This window comes from Falco peregrinus, chromosome 6 (genome assembly GCF_023634155.1).
Source record: "Falco peregrinus isolate bFalPer1 chromosome 6, bFalPer1.pri, whole genome shotgun sequence".
In the NCBI taxonomy this organism is placed as follows: domain Eukaryota; kingdom Metazoa; phylum Chordata; class Aves; order Falconiformes; family Falconidae; genus Falco; species Falco peregrinus.
The window spans coordinates 56,956,194-56,969,871 of NC_073726.1; the positions used below are offsets into that span (position 1 = coordinate 56,956,194).

The window sequence follows — 13,678 nt, forward strand, 5'->3', positions numbered from 1 at the left end:
AAATCGTAAGGCAGCTTGGGCTACGGCAGGAACTGAGTGCTGCTACAATGAAGGGCTGCAACGTGAATGAGCTGACAGGTTTTCCTAACGCCATGCCTTTTCCACCCAGATGTGGGAAGTCCTGTCCTTGAACCATGTTGTGACTTACAAAAAATAAAGGCTTGCACTCCTGAACCCCCAGGAGCTCGCTGTGTATGTTCCCATGGCTGTCTTTTGAGAGTCCTGGGTGTTAGCTCGTGGCTCTGCTGGAAGGGAGTGCAGCTCTTTGGCTTCTGGTAGTCAAGCAACCCAAATCCATGAAGGCATCTCTACTTCCTCGTCAGCATGTCATGGTAGACATACTTGAAGGTATTCATATTCTGTAGTAAGTGTCCACACCTTAACTGATGAGGGATATGTGTAATCACACCTTGACAAGCCCTATAAAAATGAGCATAACCCTCGAGTGAACTAAAAATTCATCACCCAATTTCATACTAAGCAGCTGGGTGATGAGAAACTGTTCTGGGAGCTGCAATGCATCTGAGAAAAGAATCCAGCTTTTGGAGGTTGGGAGTTCATAATCAGGGTCTGATCCAGAAGGCCCCAGAAGCCGTGATTTTGCAGGAACGTCAATGCCAGGGCAAATACCGCTTGTAATACCCATCCAAGACTGCCTGACTCTCCGTGTTGTGGAGGTAACTCACAGGAACACTGTGGAAATAGCTATCCTGGTGACTTTAAGTGGAGGACACAATGAAAGCCTCCCCCCCAGCAAATAGCTGAGGATGTTTTGGTAAACCTTGTCCAAGGCAATGGCATGGAAGTAAATTATTAACATTGTTTCTGCTGAAGTGGGAGCAGCAAAATCGGGGGCAAAAACCAGTCTGTGAAGCCATCTGAATCCTTCATTTTGAGGGGAATCTGGTGAAGAACTGTGAAAAGGGGTTGTGCAATATCCTGAAAGTAAATAATACTGGGAAAAAACAATCAGACTGTCAAAAAGAATCTTCCCCCCAGTTCCAGCCTAGCTCAGCACACTGAGCACTATCCAGGGAGAGAAGGCAAGCTAACTGCTGAGCAAAAAGCATTGAATGTCCCACATAGGTTGTTTCTGATGTTGGAAAATAATTTAGGAAATCCTGTAGGAGACAGCAGCTGGGCAGGCTGTCCACCATTACCTACTGGGCCAGCACAATGCGGAGCCGTATGGATATGATCTGGGCAGATGGTGTCATTAAATCTGAAATTACTTGTGGGGTAACTGCTAAGTGGGTCAAAGCAAAAGTTACTGCAAGAAACAGATTTGGCTTTGTGCAGCAGCGGGTGGGGGCTGAAAACTTCTCCAATGGAAATACAAGCGGTTAACAGCATCCGATTGGAAACGTGGGGTGAGGGATGGGGACCGACCAGGTGAATGGATGCTCCTCCTGTCCCCACCCTCAGGACACAGACACCCCCAGAGGAGCTGCGTTTACCCGGCAGCTCAATCCAGACCCCAGCCCCTAAATGCGGCGGATGCTGCAGTAACCGCAGCCGATGTGCGGACACCCGCACGCACACCGCCCCCAAACCCCGGGTCCGTCAGGAGGGCTCCCAAGCGCAGCGTCTAAGGGGAACCGCTGGGGCGGGAAAGCGGTTCAGCACCTGCGCGTTACTGCACCGCGGGGGGGCTACGGGGGTGCGGGGGAGGGGCTGCAGGGCTCCCCGTGGCCGCGCCAGCCCCCCGGGCACGTCGGCGCGGCGGCTGCCGGGGGAGCGGCGGCTGCCGGGGCGGGGGTGGCTGCCGGGGCGGGGGTGGCTGCCGGGGGGTCGGGGGCTGCCGGGGCGGGGGCTGCCGGGGCGGGGGCTGCCGGGGGAGCGGCTGCCGGGGGGCGCGGCCGCCATCGCCGCCCGGCCGTGGCCCCGCCTCCCGCTCACAGGGCCCGGGCCGGCGGCGGGGATGGCGGCGGCGCGGGGCCGGGTGCTGTGCCTCTTCGACGTGGACGGGACCCTGACGCCGGCTCGGCAGGTAGCAGGGCCCGGGGGCGCTGGGATCGGGCGCGGGGGGCACCCACCGAGGTCGGCGTGGCGGAGCTCGTCCCGCCGGCTGCGGCCTCAGCCGCTGCTTCCCCTTCCAGAAAATCGATCCGGAGGTGGACGCGTTCCTGCGGGAGCTGCGGGAGAGGGTGCACATCGGCGTGGTGGGCGGCTCCGACTACGCCAAGATAGCCGAGCAGCTGGGGGACGGGGACGAAGGTGAGACGCGGCCGACCAAGTCTTCCGGGGGTCACCCGTGTCTTGAATCCGACCCCGAGGCTGCCGGGGGTGCTGGCTGTGCCGGGGGGGGGGCGTTGCTGGCCGTGCCTGTGGGGGTGCTCGCCGTGCCGGGGAGGGGGGGGCTGTGCCGAGGGGGCTGGCTGTGCCGGGGAGGGGGCTGGCCGTGTCCGGCGTGGAGGGCTCCCTCTGGGAGGGCAGGGATGCTGCAACCCACGCTGCCGCGCCGCCGGCGGCTTCGTATGAGCTTCATCTTCTGGGCTCTGACAGGTCCCACCCGCCACCCCCCCCCTTGCACATTTTGCCTCCCTGCTGCTCCATGGTGCGGGCTCCGGGGGGTTCCTCGTCGCGTTTCAACGGGGACGCGAGGCACAGGAAGGAGGGGGGGGGGCAAGGGGGCCGCCCCCGCCGTGTTCTCCCTCCCTGGCATGGGTGGCAGCGCGGCCGGGCTCCCAGCTCTGCCCCCGGCCTCGGTACCGGGGGGCGGCCGAGGAATTCCCGGCTGGAGCTGTGGCAGTCTCGGCAGGGCTGCGTGGCCGGGTTGCAGCAGGGGCTGGAGTTAGATAACCAGTAGCTGCATCACCCCGGCGGTGGGAAGGGGGGGAGAGCGAGCAGAATAACATGCACGCGGTTGAAGGCCTGACATTTTGGAGGCCTTATCTTTGGCCTGCCACTGATTCAGCCCGTGACCTCGGTCAGGTCGTTTCCCCCTGTGTGCGTCAGCTCCCCACCTGTGAGCAGAAGATAATCTCCTCATCCGTTGTGGAGAGTGAGGAGGGTCGGCGGCCCTGTGCAGAGCGTGGGAGACACGGGAAGGGTAGTGCTAGGGAACTGGGAGGATGGCTCAGTCCTCAGCCCAGTCCTTTTGGCCCCTTTTCCTAGACGGTGCTCATGGTTCCTCTTTTGTTTCCTCCCCCTTCAGTCATCGATAAGTTTGACTATGTCTTCGCAGAGAACGGCACAGTGCAATACAAGAACGGGCAGCTGGTCTCCAAGCAGGTAGGCCCAGCTCCCCTTGCAGCCGTGGCTCTCTGTCCCCCCACCCTGTGTGCGCTGTGGGGGGCAGCGCCTGGCCCCGGGCGGGTGGGCGGCCCTGTCTCTTCTCCCCACGTGCCAGGTCTGAATGTCCATTCCTCCAGGTCATGTTCTTGGGTGGGCTTCGCAGGAGGTCAGGCATCTTCCTCATGCCCCCTTCTCCTCCTGCAGGCCATTCAGGACCACCTGGGGGAAGAGCTCCTGCAGGATCTAATCAACTTCTGTCTCAACTACATGGCGCTGCTGAAGCTGCCCAAGAAACGGTAACAGCCCAAGCCCATGCAAATGGCAGTCACATCACTGATTTCTAGGGAGCTCTGAGCTCCAGAGCTGTCCTAAGGACAGCTGAGATGCTGAGCTTGTGTCACTCCGGGTTTTATCTTTGTATCTAGAGACCCTGTGTAGGATCACTGTCCTACCAAACTGGGCGCAGTGGGCAAATAATGGAGAAGGGTCTTTGTTCTGGAGAGTCTGCACTGTTTTTTAGCATAATGCCTGCTCTTTTGCCCCTCGGATTTTCTTTCGTGGGAAGCAGGGTACAGCCACTGCATGCGTCAGGATACAGCCACTGCATGCATCTCATTTAGGACAATGGTACCAGCTTGTTACTGGTCAGGGTGTCAGGCATCGTTGGTCATATGAGTTTCCAAACAGATGAACAATGGCTCTTAAGATGGGAGGTCCAGTGCCTGAGCACACAGTTTCATGCTGTTTCTAACCCAGAGTCCCTTGGTGCCATGGGTAATAGGGCTGGCCCCACTCTGGCCTCGACCAGGTGTTCCCGTCGGCTTCCCCCCGTGAGATCCAGCAGCCGCAGGGTGAGCTGGGTTGGTACACCTCCTCTGAAGGAAGGCTAGGCCACTGCCAGGCAATAAAGGGGCAGTTTTCCATTGGATCGGCTTGTCCTGTTATCACTGAGAGAGAGTGATGGCGTGAGGGTGGAAGGGGAGAGCAGGAGGACCTCTTTCAGAGGCAGCCTGCAGTTAAGCCAGCCTGGGTGCAGTGTCAAACCACTCCTCAGACCACAGTTTCACAAACCCTTGAAGCGCAAACACGTGAGCCAGCAAGGCTGTTGAAAGCAGCGACTCTGCCCTCCCCTTGTCCCAGCTGGTTTGTTCCTGCTGTCCCCTTGTGTTTGTACAGTGAACCCAAGCAAGTGAGCCGTTTGGTCAAAACTAAACTGATAAAAGTTGCTAAACTGTGATCCAGGTTAGTAGCCTGATGTGAGTCACCATGTGGCAATATGAGGATCGGGGAGAGGGGCCAGGGTGGCTCCTTGCCACAGGACTGCCGGCTGAACAGACCTCTGAAAGCATGGGCTGGGACCCAGAACCCTCAAGCTTGTTTGGTTGCCTCCTTGCTTTCTGGTTGCCCAACAGCTTCATGAAGGTTCAGCTCCTAAGCGCTTCTGTGGACTTAGGCTTATGGGATTTCTAGCAAAGCAAGGACTTTAACCGGCATTTCCCAAGTCACGACCTGGGGCATGATCCACCAAACCCTTTGTGCTGCAGAGATGCTGCTCCCAGGCTGCAGGCATGGCTGCCTGTGTGTCCATTCCCCATGATGTTCTTCACTGTGTTACAAGACAGGAGGTGGAGAGTTTTCCTCCCAGACTCAGAGTGGCAAGCACTTTATCTCAGAGAAACAGTGGGTAGGGCTAGGAGGGACATCAGAGGGTTAATGAGCTCAGGGCTCCTCAGCTGGACAGGGAAAGGGGTCTCACTGCTCCAGCTAGGTTTCCACAAGAGCTTCAGTCCATTTTCAGATTGGCAGTGCTGTCATCCCCTGCTGTTTCTGCCCCACTAGTGCTGGTACCTGTCTGATCCCTCGGTGAGCTATTCCAAGGTGATAAGCAAACAGAACTGGCTGGGTTTATAGTGAAGAAAAAAGAAAGAGCAGTTTTCTGCCAGCTTAGTGCTTTGAACCAGCCCACCAAAGAAGCGGCAGAGCAGTAATCCCTGTGCAAGGTGAGGGTGGCAAGCAGGAGCTGGGTCCTGTCCGTGCAAGCTTAGGTAAGAGTTGCAGTCAAGACAAACAGTAGATGCAAAGGCCCTGCAGGTCCTACCTGATGTGTGTCCCACGAGGAAGTCCTGATTCCTCATCAGCCTGCTGCCAGACATCAGCAGTGAGTTACACTGACCTGGTCCTTTCCACTGCCCCAAGGTACTGCCAGCTTCACCCAGCCCACCCAAAGGTTCTTAAAAGCCTCCAGGGGTGGAGATGCCACTGTCTCATCAGGCAGTTGGTCCAGTCCAGGCAATAGCTGTCCTTGCAGTTATTGCAACATTGGAAAATGTTTCCTATCATCTCACCTAAGCTTGTTGCTTCCAGCCTGTCCCCAGGGCACACAGGAACTGTTCATTCCTCTTCTCTTACAGTCTCTTTTTGTGAAACTATGAGCCCCTTGTAGACCTTTAGTGGAGTTGTTGATGCCTGGTCTCTGCCTGGCATGAATAACCCATGAGTGGCAATGGCTTCTCTCCTCCTGCATGTCCCTGCAGAGACTGCGTGCCTCACTGAGCAGCTATTCCCCTGGCAAGGTCTGGTTTTCTCTCCCTGCCCCAGTAATCTTGTGCCCTTGCCCACCCACAGAGGAACCTTCATTGAGTTTCGCAATGGGATGCTGAACATCTCCCCCATCGGACGGAGCTGCACCCCAGAGGAGCGAATAGAGTTCTCTGAGCTGGACAAGGTACGCGGGCCAGACTCGGGCTCACCCTTCCCATTGATGGTTTTGCACCACAGATCTTGGGTCTTACCCGCTTCCCCCCTTCCCAAGGAGAAGGGAGCCCAGCTCCAAGCTGTGCACTGGGCCAACACATGCCGCAAGGTGGAGGCAGGACTAGGGGTCAGAAAACCCAAGGAGAGACACAGATGGAGGAATTTGACTTCATTGGAGACCACCCACTGTGGTGGCCAGCAGGATTCCTTGTGCTGTGGGAGAGCCCCAGGGAATAAGGCGCTTCACTGGTGTTTCCTCATTTACTGTAACCGAAGGTGGCCCAGCATCTGTCTTCTCTCTCCCAGTCTCCCAGCCCCAACAGAGCAGGAACTAATGGGCTTTGCAGACTGAGAGGGCCACAGCGGCGGATCTGCTGAGCAGACCTCTGGAGCACTTGGCCCATGCCCACAGCAGTTTCTGCCTGGCGGAGCTTTCTTGGGGTTAAGGGATCAGTCTGACTTTGCAAGACTTCTTAAGCAAAGCTAGAGACTTTGGGTTATGAACTGGGCTTCTGGGAAACTGAAGCAGTTGCATTTCATTGCCAAGGAAGGGCTAGGATCTGCTCTTCCCAGGAGCCTGCTGGAGCTGTCCTGAGCTGGTGGCCTTTGACGCAGACGCTGGGCAGCACTGGTGAAAGCTGGCTAAACGGTGTTACGCTGGGGCTGAGGGCAGGTGGGAAGGGAGTGGAGCAATCAGCCAGAATTGTCTACCAGACAGCTTACAGCGGATGGTCAACTCTAATTCAAACCCTCTTTCCTTCCCCTTCCTCCACAGAAAGAACGGATCCGGGAGAAGTTTGTGGCAGCCTTGCAGAGGGAGTTTGCTGGCAAAGGCCTGCGTTTCTCTCGAGGTGAGCAGAGGGGGCTTCCCTGGCTTTGCCTTGGCCTCTTTACCATGTTTTCCATAAAATGCTGGGAAGGGGAGCAGGAATCCCAGCTGTTCCCTCTGGGGGCCTGGAGACCCCAGGAAGAGCACAAGGAGCTTCTGGTCCTAGAGAGCTGCTGCAGGGGCATCACATTCACTTCCATGGCAGTGTGACAGCAGAGAGTAAACTGTGCTGCAAATTTGCCTCCCCGGGAATCAGCCAGACAGGCGAGGTTCTGTCCTGTGATGTTATCTCTGCCTTAATTTCAGTTAGCTCTGTGGAGCTCACCCCTGACCAGAAGGTCTGTTCTGGCTCAAGTAGCAGCAGCAGGGTGGCCAGCAGAGCTCCGGGCACATGCACTCCTCTCTAGGAATGAGACAGGAGCCTCATGCATGTCTCAGCTCTGGGGTTTTCTTAGGAGGGTTGGCTACAAAGGAAACATCTTTCTTCCTGGACAAAGAGCTGCTGGGAGGCAAGGAGTTTGCATCTCCGTGCCATGGGCTTTTGCAGGGCTGCTTCTTGGAGTGGCTCTTGGAGCCAGCTTACCAAAGACAAGGAGCCAAAGGAGAGGCTTGAGCAATCCTGGGGGTCTGGCCAGGACAGGGAGGAAAATAAGGGTGTGTAAGTGGTGGGGTGGCTGCTGGAAGAAGACCCTCCGTAGAGCAGATGGGTATGTGTGAGATAAGAAGATGCCATGTGGCAGCCTAGCCAAAGGGGAAAGGGGTGACAAGACTGAGAGGCAGCAGGTGACACCCCACTTGCACCCAGTGTGGGCCAGTGCAGAGGGTCTAGCCCTCTGGTCCTCCAAGGGCTTTCCTCCTGAGAGCCTCCCCTTGCCTTCAGCATCCTGTGCTGCCCAGAGCACTGACACACACCGTTTGTCACAGCAGAGAAAGAGAAGGTCCCCGCCGCCATGTCCCCGCAGGCACGGGGGACGAGAGCAGAACAATGGGCCATTCTCCTCTGACTTTGGGAAGCCACCATGAAGAGCCCAGGCCTGTTGTGTAAAAGCATGAAGACAAGGGGAGCTGCGGGCCTCCCGCTCCTCCACAAAGAAAACGCGGGGTGTCTCAGGTCAGGCATCCAAAAACAGGAACACGTGGAAATAGGGCTGTTCTGCCAAGCTGGCTCCATGTGTCTTGTCCCAGGCTGTGGAGGACACAAGCCCCAGAGGTGGTAGGAGATCTCCCTGCAGCTCTCCAGACACATGCTCTGCCTAGGTGAGGGACAGTGCTGGCTGTCCTCCACACCATCTCTTCTCCCTTTGGTTTCCTACCCTCTGCAGCTGGCATCAGGAGCCCCTTCTTGCTGCCCAGTTCTGATTAAAAGGCCAGAACACCGTGAAATGCAGCATTTTTCACAGGTAAATGGCTTTAGATACAAAACCAAGAAGGTTTTTAATGAGGTCAGTGAAGTTTAGCTCCTGCTCTGGCCTGGGGGCATCCCCATCTTCCCTGAGCTCACAAGCCACTTGTTCCTGTCCATATCACAGTGCTAGGGCACCCTGTCCAGTAGTGAATCCTCTGCCCTGAGCTGAACACACAGGCTCCATCCCCAGCTCCTCAGGCTCCAAGGAGGGTTGGTTTGGGAATCCCAAACCAACAGGGACACCTCAACCAGCCAGGGAGGAGGAGAGGAGCATGTGCACGTTTAAACAGTCCAGGGTATCAGTGCCTCTGTGCCACAGCAAGGACTGTCCCTGTGGCTACCTGTCTATTCACCCCCTTTCTAAGAGAGGTGGGGTTATGATTTATGAAGATGGAGTTTGTGAAACTCCAGGATTGCTGGTGGGCTATTAGATTGCCTGGAGAAGCAGGGGTTCCCTTGAAACCAAGAGGAAAAGCAGAGGTCCCCTTGAAACCAAGAGGAACAGAGACATGAACTAGCAGGAGGACGCATATCCCAGTTCAAATCCCTGATCCTCCTGGCTCCAAACAAGACCCAAACATGTGTGTGCCCCAAGCCATGGGCCTTGTTTTGGGACAAACATGTCACTTGTGTCCTTGCTGGGACAAGGGTCTGGCTCTGCAGCCTGTGCATGCAGCAGGGCAGCTTGAGAGGGCAGGGAAGGTGCTGCCTCCAAAGGCGGCACAGTGCTGGAGTAAATTTCTCCTGGTCTAAGAGCAAGGGCTGGGAAGTTTGTTAGCCCTTGGTGGCTGCGGGTGTCCATGTGCATATGTGTGCCTGCTCTCTGGGAAAGCTCCCTTACCTCTGTGCGTTCGCCCTGTCTCCTTGGTGCCCCTCCATATGTTGGCAACCCGCCAGCCTGGTTATGTTGCTGGGTCCATGGTTCTTGATCAGCATACAGAGCCTGGTGGGGCCTGCAGTGCAGCCAGCTGGGACCCCTGAGCTGTGCAATGCACGGGGTTTGCTTTGCTTGTGCAGGGTGCCGGGAGCTCCTGGTCCCTGCAGGGTTGAGGCCTGTCAGATCAGTGGGTTTAGAATGGCCAGTGATGTCCACACAAGAGCCTAGGAGAGAGCTCGGTGCCAATCTCCAAGCTCATTGTCCCCCACTGGGACACAGAATATGCTGATGCTCTCTGCAAGGCGTGACCCCACGCCTCCCCCAGCAGATGCATCCCCCCTGCAGCCAGCTGGTTCCTGCTTGCCTGCAGTCAGGGGAGCCATGCTCCTGTCACCCTAGCCATGCTGATGTCATGCCAGCCTGTTGTCATCGGAACAGCATCTGCCACTGGCCTAGCCCACATGCACACCGAGGCAGAGCTGGGCTCCCCACAGACATCCATCCCCCTCCCCTACTCCTGTCTGTCCCAGGGTAGGGGGGCACCCTGCTGGCTCCCACCAGCATTGCCTCATGCCCTCCCTTCTTCTGGCAGGTGGCATGATCAGCTTTGACGTCTTCCCAGAGGGCTGGGACAAGCGCTACTGCCTCAACGTGCTCGACGATGAGAGATTTGATACCATCCACTTCTTTGGGAATGAGACAACCCCTGTGAGTATGCCCTGCTCGCCCCACACACGGCTGTTTTCTCTCCTGAATGGAGCTGCCCCATCATGGGTCCCACAGCCTGGGTCCTGCTGGTGGCTGATACAGTCCTCTAGTGGTGCCGCGAGGAGGAGAGATGCTGTTGTGCAGCACGTGTTTGTGGTGGGCTAGTGCTGGTGGCAGGCCTGCCAGGTCGCGGGAAAATTGCCTTGGATTCACTGTGCTGGGGAGCAGGTCCACCTCAGCATCACTTTCCTCCCCCTGGCACCCTTAGGAGGGGGGAAGCCACTTCTGTGGCCCACAAGACCCAAAACACAAGCCCCCAGCACTTAGGAGAGGGCTTTTCAACAACAGGAACAGCTTCACCTTCCCTTTAGAGTGGTGGGGGATGGTGCTTCCTTGCTGCTGCAGACCACCTTGGCCATCCACTCAGCTCTTCCCAGATGATGGCAGCCTCTGCTTCCCAAATGTGCTGACCTCACCTGCTAGCCCCTCTGCGGACAGGGCAGGGTTAATCCTGGGCGCCTGGACAAGCTTTGCTGGTCTGGGACCTTCCCCATCCTTTCTATGCTCCTCCCCTGGCACTGAAGAGGGGAGGCCAGAAGAAGGGAGCAGGGCTCCCAGCCCAGCCTCTGCCTCCGTGGGCCACCAAAGCCCTGGCAGCCCCTTCCCCAGCAGGTCCCTGCCTGCCCAGCTGCGGGCTCCCACCCCGGCTCAGAACAGAGTAAGATGCAGATTCATGTATGAGGATGCTCTGGTAAGATCCTGCTAATGCTTTCCCCATTTTTCTATTCCACTGCAGGGAGGAAACGATTATGAAATCTATGACGATCCCCGCACGGTGGGACACAGTGTCCAGTCTCCCCAGGACACAGTCCAGCGATGTCGTGAAATCTTCTTTCCAGAGAGAGCAAATGAGCGCTGACTGCCAGGTCCCCACAGCCCTGCCCCACCCTCACCCTCTCCCCCCACCGGGAAAAGCACCTTCATTTGAGGAATCTGCTCAGGGTAGACTGAAGAAACCACTTTCCAGATCTGGTCGGGAGGTAACGTGTGAGTGCGGGTGGGTGTGCAGGAGGGGGCTTTGCTGAGCAGCCCTTTGGCACTCCCCATCTACAGCTCGTGGGACCAGACCCTCCTCAACTCCAGAAAAACTTCTCTCTTGACAGTTTGGGCTGTGGTGGGTGCGATGCAGATGCTTTGTTGGTCGGAAAGCATTTGAAAGGGCCAGTCATGAGAGTATGTGTGTGTCCGTCCCGTGCTCCCTCCCCTCTTCTCTTTTTCACTCTGTTTCTCTTAACAGTTCTGCCTGAGGAACATGTGTCTCCCCTTTCTGTCCCCCTTGTGTCTTGGCCAGGGAGGCTGGGGCTGCTGAGGCCCCTGGCACACTCACCAGATCCGCTTTGAGGCAAGAGGCCAGGAAGGCTGTTGTTTGCTCCAAGCCCATGGTAGGAAGGGGTAGCTGTGACCCCAGCTCATTGCAGCATTGTACATCCTAACAGGGAGGGTCACCATATCCTTCCTCTCAGTGCCACGCTGTGCCAGTCCCTACAGATGATCTGGGAATGAAGTTTTAAAATGGCTGGGTTCCTGCTCTGAGCTTTGCTCAGGTGCATGAAGAACCTAATTCTCTCTTTAGCTTACAAAAAAACCCCAGGGTTTATTTTCTCTGTTCTGAAGAAGTTCTCAAGTCAGACCTTGCCTTGTGCGGCTGGAGGATGCTGGGCGTGCACAGAGCACCCTGTGGAGCAGTTGTGGGCTGAAGGCTTCCCGACAGTCTTCCTACTCCCACGTCCATTAGGTGTCACAGATGTGCCAGTGTAAAACTTACCCAGGGCATTCATTACAGACCAAGTCCCCTCCTTCCCACTGCTCAGATTTCCATGCTGCTGCCAGGGGCATTTTCAGAGAGGGACAACACAGGCCACACCTGGTTTGTAGTGCCAATGGGGGTACCCACTCAGCAGTGCCCTCTGAGCTTACTTTTCCACCCTATCTCATCCCACAAGTTTATGTGGTCACCTTTAGGGAGGCAGGTTCTCCAGTGCAGCTGTCATATGTTCTGCTTCTCTCTTTCTCATGGGTCTTTGTGGGTTGCAAAACTACATCTTTCTTTCAGACCTCGACCTCCTCCCTCACATTGCCCCTTTATTCCTGGCAGTTATGCCCAGGGCATGTGGCCGCACCAGTGATGCTAGTCACAACTTGGTGCTTAAGAGGAGCTCAGGGATCCCCTCAAGGGAGATGTCCTGCTTGTAGCTCCCCAGGGCACATGTATCTGTTGTTTGTGGTCCTGGAGGATGCTGGAGGTTCCTGCAAAACTCCCCCACATTGCTCCCTGAGAACCTTTTTCACCACGTCCCTGCTGGTATGGCACTGCTCTGTCTCTTGGTCCTGTTTCCTCTCCCCTTTCTCTTCTGTTCCCACTTTCCTCACCATTGCTCTTCATCTCCCACCTAGTAGCTGGACTGCAGAGAGAACTTTCTCCGTTGGCCACCGCCAATTAACCAAGGGACCATGTTCCTCAGGTGAGATACATTGGTGCTTTTAGAGCCAGGGCAGGGCTCCCATGTTGCCATGAGCAGAGTTCCGAGTGGACCTTGGCACTGCTGCCTGGCCACAGAAGCAGGGGTGCTGTCTCCTCCACTTGATTGCACCTCTTAACTCTACAACACATCAGGTCTGTAATGCATCACATTTGCATGAGCACAGCGGTCTGCCTAGCATCCAGAAATCCCCAACAAATGCACAAATTCCTCTTTCTGCCCAGAGAAGATTTCTGCATGGAGAAGAGGACCTGTTGGAGAAGCCTGAATGCAGGGTACCCTTTTTACAGGCCACTGAATTTGGCCCTTCACTGCAACCTTCCTGGAGGAATCGTGCTTTGCGGTTCCTTCTTCTCTGTTTCACTGTGGATCAGGTTATGTATGGGGTTTTGGGGGGTTTCTTTTTCCTGTGTCTATTCAAAGTCGGCAGGATCTCTAGCAAGCTTAGTGGTGAGAGCGGGTCTGGATCTGAATGCACAAGGCACTCTGGTGGCCTTGTGGGCTGAGATAACTTGAATATTTGAAGGGATGGGCAGGCTCTGTCCAAGGCTGTATGTCTGTCCATTGCTCAGGGTGGGGGGAGTTGCAGGGCGAGCGGAGCTGAGGCAGGGATGACCTTCGAGGCACCAGCCATCGCTTTTTCTGCTCAGGAGCTCACATGTGCATGGATGGGATCAAGTTCAGGAACATTCCCCATTCCTGTCTCTGTCTTACACCAAGCTTGGGCTAGTTGAGGGCAGCTCCCAGCAGGACATCCTGTCCTGCCAGAGGCATGAGGAAGAGGATGGCATCAGAGGTAGCTGGGGCAGCCCCAGGCTTTCAGAGCCACAGAGCAATTGAGGTTGAAGGGACCTCTGGAGGTCATCTGGTCCCATCCCCCTGCTCTAGCAGGGCCACTGAGAGCCTCAGCTGCCATCCCTTGTAGGCAGGGATGAGGCACAGGAGGGGGTGGATGAGGCACGGGACATGCTGGGGTGGGAGCCCTATACCTAGGGGGTGGCGCACGCCTGTCCCTGAGACCCCTTTGCCATGATGCTCCTCTCCCAGTGTGGGTGCCCATGACATAAGTGGGGGTTTCTCCCCCTGTATGCGTGAGTGAGCAGATGTGGTGGGCCCCGTGTCAGGGACCATCTTGCCATATGGCTCCATATCTATGTGAGATGGGCAGCTCCTGTCCGGCTGATACTGTTAAATAAGAAATATATTTAAATACATATATATGTAAATGAAAAAAAATAATAAAATCAATCATATTAAATCTACCACATGCAGCAGCTGGAGGCAGCGTGTGCTTTGTGCCGGCCTCTGCTGAGGTGAAATGCAGCCAG

The 13,678-nt window shown here is 56.2% G+C and overlaps 1 protein-coding gene across 1 annotated transcript; it reads left to right on the top strand.

Moving 5' to 3' along the window:
* The first annotated feature begins 1,847 nt into the window (after positions 1-1,847).
* Positions 1,848-13,612, top strand: PMM1 (phosphomannomutase 1). Its single transcript, XM_055808593.1, has 8 exons — positions 1,848-1,990; positions 2,100-2,217; positions 3,158-3,234; positions 3,442-3,533; positions 5,863-5,962; positions 6,767-6,842; positions 9,695-9,810; positions 10,607-13,612. The coding sequence occupies exons 1-8, from the start codon at positions 1,922-1,924 to the stop codon at positions 10,727-10,729; spliced, it is 771 nt and encodes a 256-aa protein (XP_055664568.1). The 5' UTR covers positions 1,848-1,921; the 3' UTR covers positions 10,730-13,612.
* The last annotated feature ends 66 nt before the right edge of the window (positions 13,613-13,678 follow it).

What these genes read in the sequence shown, in the direction of transcription:
- PMM1 (XM_055808593.1), top strand. Translation starts at nt 1,922, where the DNA reads ATGGCGGCGGCGCGGGGCCGGGTGCTGTGCCTCTTCGACGTGGACGGG. An exon ending in GGCAGCTGGTCTCCAAGCAG is followed by an intron (nt 3,235 to 3,441) that starts GTAGGCCCAGCT and finishes CTCCTCCTGCAG; the next exon opens with GCCATTCAGGACCACCTGGG. An exon ending in TTGGGAATGAGACAACCCCT is followed by an intron (nt 9,811 to 10,606) that starts GTGAGTATGCCC and finishes ATTCCACTGCAG; the next exon opens with GGAGGAAACGATTATGAAAT.